This window comes from Coprinopsis cinerea (genome assembly GCF_000182895.1).
Source record: "Coprinopsis cinerea okayama7#130 chromosome 6 map unlocalized cont3.6, whole genome shotgun sequence".
Classification (NCBI taxonomy): domain Eukaryota; kingdom Fungi; phylum Basidiomycota; class Agaricomycetes; order Agaricales; family Psathyrellaceae; genus Coprinopsis; species Coprinopsis cinerea.
The window spans coordinates 319,528-336,177 of NW_003307539.1; the positions used below are offsets into that span (position 1 = coordinate 319,528).

Below are 16,650 nucleotides of genomic sequence, written 5' to 3' on the forward strand. Positions count from 1 at the left end.
GAAATATTGAGCCATGTTGCGCCCTTCGTTGTGCGATACCTCGCGGTCGCTCGCGCGGTCGATATTAGTTCCGACTACGATCCCGTTGTATAGCCATGGTCCCGGGCTTGCTTCGCGGATTTTTTTCCAGTACAACCAGAGGCTTTCGAATGAGCTCCGCTCAGTGACAGAGTACACCAAGATGTAAGCGGTTCCGATTCTGTTCGTGGACTATGGTACGTGCTTAAGAACGCAGGGATGATATGTCAAACACTCACTTCAGGGCTTGTTCTCGAAGACTATCGTATATGTCTGTTTGATTGTCAGTGGTCGTGACATCACGTCCTAAGAGTGTGGATGCGTACGGTTACCGGAGCAATCAATGACCTCGACGTAGGCTCTTTTCTTGTCTAATGTAACAAACTTGCGTGCTACCTCTTCTATCGTCGGCTCGTAATTCTGCCAATAGTGCGGTTCCCATTAAGCACCTGTTCTGAGCCGAGCACGATGCTTGATAAAACCAACCTCTAAACATGCTCGTCAGTGATATGAGGCCAGTCGAACGATTCGAGCTTACCATCGAACGGTTTTCCCAGAAAGCCCTGCAGATTAACGAGATCAATGACGGGTATGATGGGCTATTGATCGGTAGTACGCACCGTTTCCACCAAAGAAGACTTGCCCGTCTTGAGGTCTCCAAGCACAACAAAAGTCCAGTTGTCAGTCATGGCGTCGATGTACAGATGCTGATACTGGTAGGGGGAAAAGCAGAGGATGTGAGTCACTGAAGTTCGCGTCAGCGACCTTTTGTTATTTGTAGAAGAGGGTTTCAATTAAACTCGGACAGAAGTTAGTTTTTTAGTAGTCGCTTCGAAGAAGTGGGTATGGGAATCAATCAGCCTTTGAAGTTGTTTAGAACCAATGGGACGGGCGTCGCTAAACTTTAAATATCGTTTTCGCGCAACCGAGTTAATAGCGACGGTGTCCATCCAACGGTATAGAGTGGTCCTCTATTAGACAGGGCCGCTGGGCAATGGTATATTTAGTATACACATCGCCAAATAGAGTCGCCATGCAGTCTGTACGACTGAACAGTTTTATGCGTCTTGCTTGCAACCGGCGGGGGTTGGGGAGAACCTATGTTTGTTATGACCGGATGGGTTATGATGGTGCCTGGATTGCCGTCATTTGGCATGTGAACTGACGGCGAGGGGATCTGAATCTCCACTGCTTACTTTTGCCCTTTCACAGTCGTTCTTAGGTAGATCGAGTCCTAGTCATTCGATTCAATGGTTCGGAGTGCAGGGCATATTCTCTTCTTCGTGGGAATCGTGGCAAGAAGCTATCTGATGCGAGGATTTCATGCCGTGCGGCCGGTGTCTTTCCACATTTGGTTCTCCGAACTGTTTACATGTGGCGGTCTAAGTGCTGGTACCACGAGCTAGGGCAGTGTGACACCTTGATGAACGATCATCGGTGGGATTGCCGTGGGTATAAATGGCATCGTAGCACGGCGCTTTCTAAGTGCTTCCAACGTTCGACAACTGCTCTCATACCTTCCAAACCTGAGCGGTCTTCCTAGCGAGTTCCTCATCGGAGAATCCTGGTTGCATATTGCAAGTCTTGATGACCTCCAAATAGGACACGAATCTGGAGGTTATCGTGACTTGCAATATCACATCCGGATCTTTCTGTAGTGTCACCCCTCTGCACCAGCGAGGTTTTCGCGATCCAGGGGCGTGTAAATTGGGGTACTTGACACCACTTGGAATGGATACTAACTGTACTTGACACCACCACCACCACCACCACCTCTACCCCTGACACACCACACTGTACTGGAGTTGAAACTGTGCCGATATGAAGGTATAACACGTGTACTTGAATGAGTCTTCCTTGCGGTTCCAACGGGTTTCAGTCTCTACTTTCCTAGGTGTCTCCCTTCTACGCCACATCCCATGACATGCCTCTTGCTTCAGGGTTTGCGCTGACAAGCCCACGTGTACTGTTATCGTTCAACTTCCATTTTATCAAACACCCTTTCAAATCCCATGTCCTGTTGTAATTACGTCGATGGGCCAGATCGACGGTCCTGTAATCTTAATCGCTGTAGTACAAAAGTGGACCAATACCTGACCATATCTTTAATGCTGTGTTTCTCTCAACTATTACTTTCCATATCCACTGTAAGCAAATACCCAACCAAGGTTTATTTTTATTTATTTTTTTGGCTTCCCGTTCAAACTTCATTACTCACCTCCACTCACCTCAACACAGATTACACACAGTGCCCACTTGTCAGCAGTATGCCTTTCACGATCTTGAACCGACCGTGGTCTCTTCAAGGGGATCAAGAATGGGATACTCCTGTAGGTTTGCTTTGTCCCACCCTTTTAGTAACTGTAGTTGATCCAACTTGTTACCCTCTCAGCTCGGTCGCCTTGTTGAATTCGATGCATGCGGCGTGCATAACCCCGAGTTATGTGTGGTGGAAGAGGTTGTAGAAGAGGCGGGTACTGTAAGACTCTTTGGTTTCGTCGCTCATTTGGCGTTCAATCAATCACGTTCCCTGTAGGGAAATCGGTACATTCACTTCAGGATTCAATCGGGAGCTATGATAGAACTGCCGTAAGTCATGCTTGCAGCTTTCATCTCCACGATCGTATTGCTGATTACCGTCTTAGGCTGGATTGTGCTATACTCCGACCTCGATGTGACGGTGTCCCAGTTAATGCACTTTTCTCTACTTTGCGAGTGAGGTTCGACGGCGACAAGGGTACTCTTCACATGTGGTTCAATCCACGGGGCAAATAGAGGTTTTTCATCTGTATCTTCGTAGCATCAACATCCTAGTGAATGCATAAGAACTTTACGAACGATAATTGGAACACATTAGAGAATGAGTATTAATCGTTGGCGAGGATGTAGCATAGACTGAGGTTACATGGTAGTAAAGTCGGAATGGAAAGAGAAGGAGTGTTATACTATCAATCGCTGAAGGGCTGTAGCATAGAAGAAGGTTACATGGTAGTTCGGTGTGAAATAGAGAAAGAGCATCAATCATTGGCGAGGATGTAACGTAGAACGATCGATTGGTCAAAATTAGCGCCTGTGAATTCTTGTCGTACACTGAAGTTCGTGTTGGCTGAGCTAGAGTCAGTAACGATTTACAGTACAGTCGATCCTTACTTACAGTAAGCCATTATCCACGAACCCTGAATCAGCGGAGCGACAGAAGTCGTGTAGTGGAAAGGATAGGTTGATGCGAGTGCTGGATTCGGGTGATTTGCTTTAGACGCGCTGTGGGAATTCACGTCAAAGTACGCCCAAGAAATCGGCCTGTCGTTCTCGAATAGGGAGACGCAACACTGGGGCTTCAGAGGGATAGACGAAAAAACCCAGATCTCGTTCTGGTTACAGTTTGTCGTACCTTCAGTTTCGGAATTGAGGCGGCGATGGAATACGGCTCACCGTTTGTCTGAGGGGCCAGTCCACAAGGTTCAAAATCACTTCTCTTTGAACACCTTTGTTGACACCTGGATGGGGTAGTATGATTTCTAGCTTCAGAGGCTCGCGGAGCAAGGATTGAAATTGAAATAGCGTGCAAGCGGCCCGAGTCATTGCCCTGCCGCCCATGATCATTCGCTGCACTATGGAAACAAATCGTGTCAAACGTCTGTTGCGGAAACGAAGCAAAATTGGAATGCTAACCTCGTTCGTCTGAAGTGCTGATGAAAATCCATTGGAGGGCATCGGAGACATGGCTGACATTGAGGTTGTTCGTAAATCCTCCGGATGGTGTATTCATCGATGACGTGATCCAGAGAGAGCGAGCTTTCCAACCCTTGTACGTGCGTTCGGCGAATGGTCCAAACTGTTTGTGATATTCATTGCAGCCTGATACAAGTACGAATCAGTACATGGATTATGAGATGATAGAGGGGAGAGATGCGTACAATAGAGAATGGAATCGCAGACTTTCGGAGTGCACGCTGCAGGGAGAGGCATAGTGCAAATGAGCAGGATGTTCAAGTGGTTTGGATTATTGTCCTTTATAACAGGTCTAACGAGGCGCGTGTGCGTTTCATCGTCCGTTCTTGTCTATGGTATGAAAGAGATCCGATCGCCTGGCCACCTTCACGTCGAGGTCGAGCCGCAGGGAAAGGTTGAGCGAGAAAGAAACGTGTCCATAGTTGGGAAATTGCCTTCAGTATCACTTGTCACTCGATGTGACGGTCGTATAGATGACCGGCTACAGCCCGTGTGCAGAATACCTGGTGCAGGGTCCAGCTGTGAAATGATCAGAGCCTGTGCAGCATCCAGAACGAGCTTGAGGGTGACTGCGTCTGGGACTCCGGGGATTCTGACTGTGCCTCCCTAGGTGGAATCCCTTCCGACAGCGACTAGGAGCCTTCCAGTAAAATAAACGAATCGATGTATCAGCTCGTCACTTTGTAAAACTTGTAATACCATTTGATGTCCATCCTTGTTCATTCCACGAAAGACCGTCTTACTGAAAGTGTTTGTTGTCGTACCATCACCAGGATAACGGGTAATCAAAGCAGACGTGACTGCACGGTGGCTAAAAATCCATGGATCTGCCTATGGATTACAACACGATGGATAACGCCGCGTCCGTGTTGACCGCTGGGTTGCTCCCTTTGGTAATGCGCATCATGCCCCATATAGAACGAACAGTGATGGCCGCCCCCGAGATCCTTTTTCGTACCATATCATTCAAGCATCCCGCTTGTTCCTCGGAGACCGTTAATGAACGAGAGCAGGACTTCATATCTTTCTTACATCACAATTCCCGAATCGCCGCCTTTGTTCGACACATTCGACTCTCATCCGCGCACTCCGACGCCCTGTGGACCTCGACGTCGCGATCTCTAACATCCCTTCAACATGGAGTACCGCTTAAGATGATAGAGTAACAGTGATTCTACGAATTTAAACAGCTATGACGCGATTAAGTTGTAGTGGTATAGGTTCGATAAACGAGTAATGGGAATGGTATTGGTAGACGTTTTGGGTGAATACATGAGATAAGGAGACCTTGTAGCTTTAAGTCCCTTTAGTGCATACGGAGAGGCACATAGCGCCTTCCTGTTGCCTTTCCACAAACCATAGTTCTGTACCTAGTACAACCGTCTCGAAAGCTGGTCGTACCTTTCCGATATCTTTCACGCAATCAATCAACTCGAGGATCAACATAGTCTCCTCAACTCTGTGAAGCCATGGTATATGTTCCCCTGGGCAGATAGAAAGCTTCTCGAGCTTGGGGAATGTCGAAGGGCTCTTTGCTATCCCTTTGATAATCGGCTGTTAGGTGCGCAGTGTCATTTCACTGTACGCCTCTGCATGTATCGGACTCACGACTACAAGTGGTATCGTCTGAAATATTGTTAGATGAACGATATTCATAGCTGTTTTGGATAGACGAGAGAACACCCTGGGGAAAAATTTGTAATCCCTGACCGTCGACTTCAAGCAGAGTGTAAGCGTCTTGAGGGCAGCCCAATTGTTCGGGGCTCGTTGACGTGGGGGAATATAAGCCTCGGTGAAATATTCAACCACCTCGTCCATCCGGTACTTAGTGAGAGGTCGTTTCACGGTTATATGTTCGATGAGTCGGCAACATGCTATTCGTAACCNATGCGGGCTGCAGTCCAAAGTGATCGTCTTGAGATTTGGCATAATTATAGGTGCNTTCCTTGGATGGTGCCTACAGAATATTTTTCCTTTATCCTTCTGGAACAATTCGGCTACTATAAACACGTCGGGGGCGAAGGGGTTGCTGTGGATCGTGAGGTCTGTCATATTCGTTAACCGCTTTAAAAGTTTGAGCAACACTGAGACGATCAGATCGACCGGGAGATGAATAGGGAGGTAGATCGAGAGCTGCTGCACGCGACGCGCGTAAAGGCTCGAGTTCAGCGATGTCGAGCTCAGCGTCTCTATACGCCTCCATGTTTGCTCCGGCGTTAAGTCGAATGCGTTGTTTGATTGATAGAGTACATCAATCCCGAGACGGAAAATTGTGCTACACGTCCTCATTAACGTGGACGCTTCCCTTGGCCCTGCTACTGAAAGGATTTCTGCGATGACCTCCGTCGGGATATTAAACCCAGTGATTGACGCCATAGGGTCAAGGCTGAGGGAAATTCGCGGCGGCCTTCAGTCTTTATATGACCGGCTTTATTAGTAGCATACAAGTCTGTAATGCCATGACCAGATCTACACATGTCATGTCAATTTAACATCATTGTAAAGTTCAAGAGGCCTAGAAGACTTTAATCCACATGCCATGGAAGTGGAAGGGTACTGGCATAAGCAACATATAAGAAGACCAAGATTGGAAGCTAATCAAGACCATGTTATCTCTAACTGTGTCTTTTCGCTGGATTTGGGTAGCAGAGCGTTTAAATGAGAAACAGTGAGAGGATCTCGACAGGAGCGAGGAAGCCGGGAGAGGCGGGGATTGTCAAGTAAGGTTGCGATGATGTCGTGATCTTCGGGTCGAACGACGGTATTGTCTAGGGTCTCGCTCCAATAGATAAATTGGAAGCGTACTTGAAGGCCAGGGCGTCGGGAAAGGAGGTCTTCAAGAGTTTCGTCTAAAGCAGGCCATTTTGGATCAGTGACAAGCTTGGCTAAGTCGAAGCGATGGAAGCCTCCGTATTTGACACGAATGTCCAATAGTCGAATGCCTTTGGCTATGACCGCTTTGAGAAAGAATATGACTCCGATAAGAGGGCGGTCTGTAACGCTATATGCCGAGGTGTAGGTTATCTCTAAAGTGAGGCTTTCCAGCCGAGGAAGTGGAGTGAATCCGGTCGTTCGAAGGTAGTCGGCGCCGTGAACTAGGGGAAGCGGACATTAGCTTTGAAGTAAGCGACCAGAATTTACTCGGGTAGCTTGCCTTTGTTGCTTAACCCGCTCAAGTCGATGGTGACGGCCTTAAGCGCGTTGTGTGCCTTTCGGAAAAGGTCGGTCATGGTATTGAGGTCATCTTCTGTCTCGGCACGCAAGAATGCACTTGCTACATCGTGGAGAGGTAGAATGTGTGTAATACACTCGCATAGGTCTCCAAAATAATCCGGAACAGTCCGTGATATCCTTTCGTAGGAGAAGGACCGGATAGTAGGAAGTGAATGAGGTGAAATGGCGGTTGGGTGATCTGAGTTGGGGGTAAGGTCGAAGAAGGCGCCGAAAAGGCTCAACGAGGCGAGCTTCGGCAAAGAAAGAAATATGTTGGTCGAGATCTTTTCGATGTTGTCGAGGGTGAGGTGGGTGATACTAGGTCCGACTATTGGGAGGATGGTACGTGAAAAAGCGTCCCCGTTCAAGGCGTCCCAATCGGAGCCATCAATTCGGAGGGATGACAATGAACCTTCGGCATTGATAGCGAGTAAAATGCGCTCCATTGCAGCGTCGCTCATCCACGGGGCGTCGGAGTGCGCGGATGAGAGTCGAATGTGTCGAACAAAGGCGGCGATTCGGGGATTGTGATGCAAGAAAGATATGAAGTCTTGCTTTCGTTCATTAACGGTCTTCGAGGAACAAGTGGGATGCTTGAATGATATGGTACGAAAAAGGATTTCCTGACCAAATGAGACCAAAGTTGCGCAAGAAGTGGAAAGGGAAGAGACACTTCAGTCACCTATGGAAGCCTATCACGAAGATCATATTAATTTCTTCGCTTTCCAAGGGATCATGTGACCCCCCTTCCCAGGAAGCTTCCAGCCTCTCCCTCATCCCAAAAAAAATCCAGGAAATTCCACCACCAATCCAACTTCCAGCTTCCACTTCCACCTTGGAACTTCCAGTGAACCAAACAAAGGGTATCCACTTCCAGTTCCATTCCAGCCATCAAATGTGATGCACTCCAAAATTGATGGGAAGCCAACCTGGAAGCTCCAAAATATTACCATTTTCCGGAAACAATAAACATACATGATCAAATCAAATTCTGATTGACAATGAGTATGATATCATTTGTTCCTGTTCCTGATTATTGTGACATCATGGTGCCTGATGATGTCAATCATTGATATCATTGATTGACTTCCATCATCAGAAAGCCAATCTTATCTTAATTAGTATGATGTCATCCTTTCCCTCCCCCAGTATTTCATTCATACCTCACTCATTTCTTTGCTTTTTTCAGGAATTCTTTTTGATTCATTTACTATTACTACATTGGGAACTCTCTATTACATTTAAAAACCAATAGAAACCAGTCTTAATACTGAAAAAGCGAAAATAATAGTCTTATTCCTGATTTTGTCCCTCTTTTGTGTAGTATTTCAATAGTACCTCTCCCAATTTTTGATGTAATTGCACCAACTCTGCTGTAGAGCCTTAAAGAAGGTTTACAGACTTGTTATAATAATCTGCCTCTTCCAAAAACACCACAATACACCTAAAAATATCTAAAACATTCGGTTTTCCTATAAAAATAGAACTTTTTATTTTCACTGTTTTAATGTGATACCTACAGTTCATTACTTTTACAAAAGCATTTTAATAAGACTGAGAGATATATCCAATACATCTTATTGACTTTGGAAAGGTATAAAGTAAAGGAATAGTGAAATCACTAAAAATGTGATTTTATCCATGTATTTCGCATTTTCCAGTATGTTCCACTTCTCATAAGTTTTACTGAGCGGTACCATCAAAGAGAAGGCATTCAACGCTCTTTGAAACAGTTTTAATCTCAGAAATCGGCCCAGCTTCATCCTATTGGTGCGCATTTTTGCATGTTTTTGTCATTCTTGGTGGGGTAAAGTCTATTTATCAAGGAAAAAGTGCATTAGTATATGTGTGGACATATTTCTAGATTATTTCAATGAAGATTCCAAGAAGAAAGGTGAAGAAAATGAGGAAGATATATCCATATTCTCCACCAAAAATGTGTCATAATAGTGTCAATGCTTGAAAAGGTCGAATTTTGAATATCTATTCATCATTGAGTATATACAAATATAATATATACCTGTAGCCAATGATGGTTCACACTTGAATCAAAAAGAATTACTCAAAAAAGCGAAGAAATGAGTGAGATATGGATGAAATACTGGTGGAGGAGAAGGATGACATCACACTAATTAAGATAAGATTGGCTTTTGATGATGGAAGTTAATCAATGATATCAATGATTGACATCATCAGGCACCATGATGTCATGATAATCAGGAACAGGAACAAATGATGTCATACTCATTGTCAATCAGAATTTGATTTGATCATCTATGTTTATTGTTTCCCGAAAATGGTACTATTTTGGAGCTTCCAGGTTGGCTTCCCATCAATCATTTGGAGTGCATCACATTTGATGGCTGGAATGGAACTGGAAGTGGATACCCTTTGTTTGGTTCACTGGAAGTTCCAAGGTGGAAGTGGAAGCTGGAAGTGGACTGGTGGTGGAATTTCCTGGATTTTTTTTGGGATGGGGAGAGGCTGGAAGCTTCCTGGGAAGGGGGGTCACATGACCCTTGGAAGCGAAGAAATTAATATGATCTTCGTGATAGGCTTCCATAGGTGACTGAAGTGAAGAGATGTCTCGAAGTGACCCGGTGTTCATCAAGTGAGTGTATACAGAGCATATCAGCTCAGGGGCGATAGAAGTAAGCGACATTGTAGGCGATAGGTGGACTTTAGGGAGAAGACGAATAAGACAATGTCTCGAGTGCCCGATAGATTTGTAGTGACGACGTGTAATATATCCTTATTGAATTTGGAGGTCCAATGTGTGGATAAGAATTAATTCAACGGCTTATGCGTTTGACGTCGTAATTACAGTCTGAGCTGAGCCCTGCGGTTAATCGCATGCCTTCCGCGGGCATCGTGGATTATACAGGAATTCATTCCAGTTTGACTTGCATTCGTCGGATTATGTGTTCATACTAATAGCTACAAGAGAAACTGTCCAACTCTCTTAACGAAAGGTATATACGTCTTTTGCTGTCTCACATGTGTCTAAATAAGGGTTGCTTGTACAGCCTACTTTGTTGAACTGTCAATAATTCGGAGGCTATGGCCTCCATACTGCAAGGTTCTCCTTGTCATCAAAGCCGGAATCTGGTGTGACTACTAACAAGCTTAGATGAAGCTCGAGCCTTGAGTTATCCTTTTGGTTTGTTAGGCAGTATACTGGATTTTGTCTTTGCGGAGCTGGTAGTCGCCAACAGACTTCGAAACTCCCTTTAGCTCCAAATTATATCGATGCGTATTCGTTGAGTAGTCAGTGGAAGGAGGGTTTTTAAGTGGCTTAGTGTGATTGGCGCTCGAGAGCCTTGAAGGATACCGTTTAGGCGCGTATCCTTTTGTAAATTGGAAAGAATTTGATGCTCGTTTCCACGGAGGGCGCTCATGTCATAGGCTGAACTCCAATTGATAAAATGGAAGCGCAGTACCAGCGAGGAATTGCTGCTAGAGACGAGAAGTTCCAAAGCGGAATCTAGATCGGGCCACCCAGGGCGTGTTAAGAAATGGACGACATCGAAGCGATAGTGTGATAGGTACACAAACTTGATATCGAAGTATTGGATCTGGGTGGCTGTCATGGCGCTAATAAAGGTTGTTAGGCCTAATACTGGCTTTCGGTCCACCATATACGAATGCTTATAATTGACAAGCAGGGTAAGGCGACGGAGACGGAGAATTGAGAACTTCTGGATCGATAGAACGTCGCTCCAGTGTACTGTATACGTGCAAATTAGCTATTAATTCGAACGGTATTGGAAGGTCTTACAACTGGCACCGAGACCAGAGACGTTGACTGTTAGCTTTTGCAGAGAAAGTGAGTTGTGAAAGGTTTCGAACATGGTGGCCAGGTCATCTTCCGTTTCTGTCCGGAAGAATGCCGCATAGATGTTTTTCAGTGATAGAAATCGAGTGATTATTTCACATTGTCCGCCTATGTAGCCCGGTACAGTGCGAGACCTCCTGGAATAGGAGAGCGAGCTTAGAATGGGGAAGCTTGTATGCGGTGTGGGTAAAGAGTCGGAAGGGGGATCAAAGAACACGCCAAACAGGCGAAGACGAGTGAGATTGGGCAATGACTCAAAAAGGTAAGGAGACAAGTGTGCGATATTGTCGAGGGTTAGGTGGGTGAGGGTCCGACCTATGATGGGAAACAAGACATCCCATGTTTTGCACCCATTTAAAGGGCTCCAAGACGAGCAACCGACGTGCAAGGTAGTCAATTGGCCAGTCTCGGCAATGGTGCGTAGGATCTGTAACATCGAAGAGTTACACATCCACGTCCATTCGCCGGTATCCGATACAAGCTTAATTTTCCGTGTGAGGGTCGCTAAGTTGGGTCGACGTGTAAGTAGAGTGCTGAATTCGCGTTTTCGATTGTCGAGTGTGGTATTGGAAGGTGCGAATGGATGTTCAAATACGACGGTTCGGAACAGATACTCGCGTCCAAAGGGTGCAAAGTTTGTACATACTCTTCCCAGGGAAGAGACATCACGGGGATCCTCAGGGTTCCATAGCCAGCGAAAAATGGCATGTAGCAGCTCCGGTGGCAGGGAAAGGATGGTCATGGGGAACATCCGAATGAAGGTGGCACTGGGGCTCTAGCTATAAAGGCCACTCGCTTGATTGTCAGGAACGTCTCTGAATTTCGTTTTAACTTTTTTTTTATAATTCAGTCTTTAATCTTAGTCCACGAATGAGATTATCTGACTTATGGGTTTTGCTCTCTAGGTTCTTTAACTCGGGAATGGTGGTGCTAAGTACGACTGGATCAAGTAGATTTATAGGTAACTTGACGCGGCATCGTAAGTGTTAAAGGTACATGTCCATTGTACTTTACAAGGAGGATTGTCCTCTGCCTGTCGAGTAAAGCGCTGGAATCCAAAAGTAACCTGACGCAGTCTGGGTCGACGGTCTCCGACTTTCTCTAGCAAGGATCGTACTTCTCGCCTCTCTTTTTCCTGTTCCTCTGTCCCTTCACCCTCTTCGATCGACATAGACTCGTTCCAGTGGAGCGTTGGATTGAATGTCAATGAAACCAGACTCGGACATAACGAATTGTCTTCAACAAGTTGTTCGATTATGGGCTGACCGATGGTGTAAGGATTCGTTCGAGTAAGGATCAGTTACTGGAGCTTACTTGGAAGATTAATCCGGGCTGCACCAGGGTCAGGTTCTCTATACACGTCAAACCTGCTGCTAGTCTCCATAGTCGAAACGGTAGGCTCCGAACGGCAAAATCTACGGTAAGCGTGACACTTTTCAATGTTCTCGCTCCGCCCGAGGACTTGAGGTACTGAGTGAACCTTGATAGCGGGCTGTGTGTGAGCGGAAAATCTATGCTGATGTGACATACGGGGCGACAGCAGCTCAATTTACACCAACTCCATTCTCCAAATACATGCAAGGAGGTAAGCGCTGGCATACAAATGGACGCCGATCCTCTGTGATGGTTGCAAAATATTCCGGATCTGTCTCGGCGAATGACTTCTTCTAGAACGTCGCTGACGTGGATTGAATCGATGCTTTGGCACCACACCCCAAGCTTCGTAATTCCTGTGAGCCTCGGGAACAGTCTGAGGGTTAAATCCACCGCTTCTGGTTTCTTCACTCCATCAGGAAAAACCATAGTTAGTTCTCGTACTCTTGCTGTGTAGAAGCTGGCGGTATGTGAGTCGGATGCAAGGGTATTCAGGCGACTCCAAGCCCGTCGATGACTGAGGTAGGTCAACGCGTCTTCTGACCTGTATATCCTGTCTACAGCAAGGTAGAAGAATGTGGTACAAACCCGGAGACATGCCACAGTCTCAGAAGGGTTCAATAGGACAAGAATTTGCTCTAAAATCTCAGTTGGAAGTGCGTAGATGGTCGGCATTACACCTGAGTGAGCTGCAGTTTTCTTTGGGACAGTGTCGCTTATATGGCCTAAATGCTTATTAATAATAAACGCCAGTTGGAGTACCCTATTGCGCATACTTTATCGAGGTGTGAATGAAAGTTCCCGATGATTCCAATTGACTTCTTCACGCGCTCCAAGGTCTGCCGTATATGAATGAGTACCAATGGTTATTGACCGAAGCATAGGCCTTCGGACAAGGATCCTGTTTAGAAGACTGTAAACGATGGAATCAGGGAGGTGAATTGGGTCCGGTGTCCATTTGCTTCCGGGGTTGATGCGGAGGTCTTCAAGAACAGGGAAGGCGCGCGTGTTTTTGATCAAGAAAGATAGTAGGGACTTGATCTCGTCATTTAAAGTTCCTTTACATTTATAGTCCACTCACTACAGCTCGATCTGTCAATTGTATGATGGTCAAGTAACGTACTCCGGATAATGCACTTCCGATGACAGAGAGTCTCAGAAGTAGTTCAGTAACACGAGGAGTGACCGCTAACGTAAAGGACTGAAGCTTTGGCGCGCATTCCCAATTTTGCAGGTATTCTGACAGCCGCAGTAGAGAGTATCGTTTAATCGGGAAGCGTAGATTGATACCACTAAGCTGCCTTCCACTTGCCAGACGACACCAATTCCAATCCCCGATCACTGTGAGTAGCTTGAGAGTTAACATAGTCTTTGGGGGGTCGTTTAAGCCTTCAGGATCATAAAGGACTCCCGCTTTTCTCAGGGCGTTGATGAGACTTTTTGGGTAAATTCCTTGAATACTATGATAATCAACTACGAGGAGGTCTGTGATTTGCGTCATGCGGGGAAATAGATCGTTCATTAGGTTTATAATCTCATTGAACTTCGCGGTCGGGGGCAATGCGAGAATGAGCTTCTGGACCTGTCTCGCGCATGTCTCAGCTGACTTTGTTTTTGCTGTCATCGCGTGGAGCCGAGACCACAGCCTGTTAACGCCCATCCCACGCAGTAGGGTATGATTGCGATAGAGGGCCCTCGAAGACATGTAGAAAAAAGCGGTACAGACACGAAGGCATTCCACTATAGATTCCTTTGAGAGGTAGCCATGAACGATGGCTAAAACCTCTATGGGGAGTACGCGTTCTGTCCTAGAAACCATTATTGGTGTAGAGGAACGATGCTCTCGTTGAAGACGCGTCCTTAAGTACCCGAAATCATATGACTTCGTTGGACGTGTTTGGTTTCTTTGTACATACTTTCAGAACCGACTGTATTTGCCTTCAGACCAATAAATTCAAGTGTCATTATAGTATACTAGGACAAGTTGGCGTATGTAAATGAATCATTATACTTCAGGTAAACTGGAGTCCAGATCACGAACGAACTCTTGTCTCCAGCTAGGATTGTTGTGACTTGTAGGTGATAAGCTGTACTGAAGCTTGCCAATTTGGATAAACCTTAAGGAGCGTCTCCCTGACTTTGTTATTCTTGTGAGAATTGGATTCATTTCCTGGACCAGACTATCCCATTCGAGTGGGTAATCAACAGGGTTGTGTGTTAGGAGTGAGTCGCCTTTATTAATGTACACTTCTTCCAATAACTTTAAACGCGAAGGGTCGGTGGAAAGTTCGTCGATTATCTTCTAAAAAGCGGTTAGTTCTTCGTGACCTTTGAGATCCAATGCTTTGCAGACGCACTGAAACTCCCTTTCTACTCTGGAAGATAGACAAACGTTGCAAACTCGGCAGGAAGTTGCTAAACGTTGTCAATTCACACTCCCAAGTGCGGCGCGGACGGATGTGTACATCCAAGATAAGCGTCTTGACGCGTTGAAGACCCTTGACATTTCCGAAGAATGTCGATAATTCTTTGATATCTTCTTCTTCTAGGGGCCCATGGATCGCAAGGCATTCCACGTGCCTGCAGCACATTAAAAACGACCATTCCCATGGGCCATGGATTGTCAAGGATTTCAAGGTGGATAGGCAGTTCGGCGTGTTCTGATGGTCGTTGTGTTGGCAGAGTATACCGTGGCCAGACTTGCTGCCTTCAAGTTTCTTGGCTATGGTTTCTATAACCATGTTATCATCTCTCCCTTTGCTGCTATATATTATAAGCTTCTTGATACGCGTAAGGCGGGGAAATAACTTCATGAGTAAGTGAACCAGCTTCTTGACACGGGGGCGAGGGGAGAATACCAAATCGAGGTTGAGTTCTCTGATACGATTAGCGTAGATGGGGGCTGTGGATGAATCTGATGTTAGGGTAATGATCCGGCCCCATGCCTGAAGAGGATCGAGAAAGTACGGGGAATCACTTTCATACAGGATGTCGACCGAATGATGGAACATTGCCTTGCAGACTCGGAGGCATGTGACCGTGTTAGTTCGGTCTAGCATGCCTTGTATTCGTTGTAGTAGTTCTAATGGAAGCGTTGGTCCTATGCGAGGCATACCACCGGGTTCTCTGAGAGTGAATACGATTTTACCCTGGACCTTTTATAGGCTGGAAGTATTACTGCAGCACTTTTCGTGCATCATTCAAAGTCGTCCGGTGGTCAATGAACAATCTCACGACGAATGGGCTTCCTTTACTTAACTACATCATCAATTCGATTAGACTAGGTCTCCTATCTTCGCTCATTTTCCATTCGAAGGAGCTATTAATACCTTCTTCCAACTGGCAGACTATTACTCCAATCCTGATTAGCTTTAACGAACTCCGAGACTCTTTGAACACCCTCAAGTATGGCAACAATATCCCGTTCAGCCGTTCCACATTTCGGCACCGAGGCGAATTGTTGAAACTGAAACCGCTCCCGGGGTTGATTTTCAATATTTCAAGGCAGGGAAATGCGGGGTTCTTCTCTCTTGCAAGGAGGTCAAGCATCGTCTGTGATTTACGTAAATCGATCAGTGAGAAAAGGTCTGTCGGAGGTCGTCCGTCACTTACAGAGATCATAAAGCCTTCATTGATCAAGACTAGTCGACAAAGGTTAACCAGAGAGGAAGCGATAGAAGTTAGTTTGAAGTCTTCTATGGGTCCGACGTGTAAGTCTGTGATCAAGGAGAGCGCTTCTAGGTTACAGCCGCCACTGAATTCTGAGAGGAAGAGAGTAGTGAGAGAAAGGGACTCGCTGTCCAGGCGGGTCATGATGGATAGGTTTCTGACATTTCTGCAGCAACAAAGTCTACTCCAGTCCCATGCACCGTAGATTGTTAGTTTTGAGAGGGTTTGAATGGAGTCTGGGACCTTGTTATCATTGTGGTTGCAGAATGGTCCTCTCTGCGCGATCAATCCGTCGATTATCATCCAATCGGTGTTGTGAGACCATGAATTAATGATCAGATGGGTGAGGCGGGTGAGGCGGGGTAGTAGCGAGGTGATAACGGCGACGGTATGTTCCTTTGATTGAACATCTGGCCCCAGTACCCACAACGGAGACAAGGCTGGGCATGGAATTTCTAATACCAAAGTTCGAACTTGGCTGGCGTACGTTTCGGCATTTGTCGCTCTAGATGCCATCATTTCAATCCGTTTCCAGTTATTCTTTGGGCCGGAGGAGGCCAGTGGCGAGTCTCCCCGATAAAGCGTTGAGAGCGACAGGCTGAAGAAGGTTTTGTTGACTCGGAGACATGTGGTCACGTCTTGTTTCCCCAGAAAGCCGTGAATGCAGGAAAGGACTTCTAGTGGGATAGGTACCATGGCAAAGGCATGTATCCGTTTTGAATACTTAGAGTACTTCGGTTATTTAAGGAGCTCAGTGCACTGCCATTGGACCTCTGGATTCGAGGAGATGAATTGGGTAATTCTCATTG

General features: G+C 46.1%; 8 protein-coding genes across 8 annotated transcripts; 1 reads left to right on the forward strand and 7 right to left on the reverse strand.

The window, feature by feature from the left end:
* Nucleotides 1-459: 459 nt before the first annotated feature.
* CC1G_15514 (hypothetical protein) lies at nucleotides 460-1,592 on the reverse strand (the record flags this gene model as incomplete). Its single annotated transcript, XM_002910927.1, has 4 exons — nucleotides 460-506; nucleotides 557-581; nucleotides 639-731; nucleotides 1,536-1,592. 4 exons carry the CDS (start codon nucleotides 1,590-1,592, stop codon nucleotides 460-462), a joined length of 222 nt encoding a protein of 73 aa, XP_002910973.1.
* A 693-nt stretch (nucleotides 1,593-2,285) lies between these two features.
* CC1G_11966 (hypothetical protein) lies at nucleotides 2,286-2,793 on the forward strand (the record flags this gene model as incomplete). Its single annotated transcript, XM_001841371.1, has 4 exons — nucleotides 2,286-2,348; nucleotides 2,411-2,497; nucleotides 2,555-2,607; nucleotides 2,664-2,793. The coding sequence occupies 4 exons, from the start codon at nucleotides 2,286-2,288 to the stop codon at nucleotides 2,791-2,793; spliced, it is 333 nt and encodes a 110-aa protein (XP_001841423.1).
* Nucleotides 2,794-3,035: 242 nt separating this feature from the next.
* Nucleotides 3,036-3,987, reverse strand: CC1G_15515 (hypothetical protein; the record flags this gene model as incomplete). The annotated part of the gene is made up of 5 exons (XM_002910928.1): nucleotides 3,036-3,124; nucleotides 3,173-3,389; nucleotides 3,451-3,629; nucleotides 3,691-3,876; nucleotides 3,936-3,987. The coding sequence occupies 5 exons, from the start codon at nucleotides 3,985-3,987 to the stop codon at nucleotides 3,036-3,038; spliced, it is 723 nt and encodes a 240-aa protein (XP_002910974.1).
* A 2,900-nt stretch (nucleotides 3,988-6,887) lies between these two features.
* CC1G_12981 (hypothetical protein) lies at nucleotides 6,888-7,409 on the reverse strand (the record flags this gene model as incomplete). Its single annotated transcript, XM_001841372.2, has 1 exon — nucleotides 6,888-7,409. One exon carries the CDS (start codon nucleotides 7,407-7,409, stop codon nucleotides 6,888-6,890), a length of 522 nt encoding a protein of 173 aa, XP_001841424.2.
* Nucleotides 7,410-9,313: 1,904 nt separating this feature from the next.
* CC1G_12982 (hypothetical protein) lies at nucleotides 9,314-9,625 on the reverse strand (the record flags this gene model as incomplete). Its single annotated transcript, XM_001841373.2, has 1 exon — nucleotides 9,314-9,625. The coding sequence occupies one exon, from the start codon at nucleotides 9,623-9,625 to the stop codon at nucleotides 9,314-9,316; it is 312 nt and encodes a 103-aa protein (XP_001841425.2).
* Nucleotides 9,626-10,419: 794 nt separating this feature from the next.
* On the reverse strand, nucleotides 10,420-10,814 carry CC1G_15516 (hypothetical protein; the record flags this gene model as incomplete). The annotated part of the gene is made up of 4 exons (XM_002910929.1): nucleotides 10,420-10,447; nucleotides 10,519-10,557; nucleotides 10,606-10,690; nucleotides 10,742-10,814. The coding sequence occupies 4 exons, from the start codon at nucleotides 10,812-10,814 to the stop codon at nucleotides 10,420-10,422; spliced, it is 225 nt and encodes a 74-aa protein (XP_002910975.1).
* Nucleotides 10,815-11,475: 661 nt separating this feature from the next.
* CC1G_15517 (hypothetical protein) lies at nucleotides 11,476-11,969 on the reverse strand (the record flags this gene model as incomplete). Its single annotated transcript, XM_002910930.1, has 2 exons — nucleotides 11,476-11,577; nucleotides 11,916-11,969. 2 exons carry the CDS (start codon nucleotides 11,967-11,969, stop codon nucleotides 11,476-11,478), a joined length of 156 nt encoding a protein of 51 aa, XP_002910976.1.
* A 2,440-nt stretch (nucleotides 11,970-14,409) lies between these two features.
* CC1G_15518 (hypothetical protein) lies at nucleotides 14,410-16,537 on the reverse strand (the record flags this gene model as incomplete). Its single annotated transcript, XM_002910931.1, has 6 exons — nucleotides 14,410-14,474; nucleotides 14,565-14,935; nucleotides 15,158-15,272; nucleotides 15,553-15,724; nucleotides 15,785-15,926; nucleotides 16,329-16,537. 6 exons carry the CDS (start codon nucleotides 16,535-16,537, stop codon nucleotides 14,410-14,412), a joined length of 1,074 nt encoding a protein of 357 aa, XP_002910977.1.
* Nucleotides 16,538-16,650: the final 113 nt, after the last annotated feature.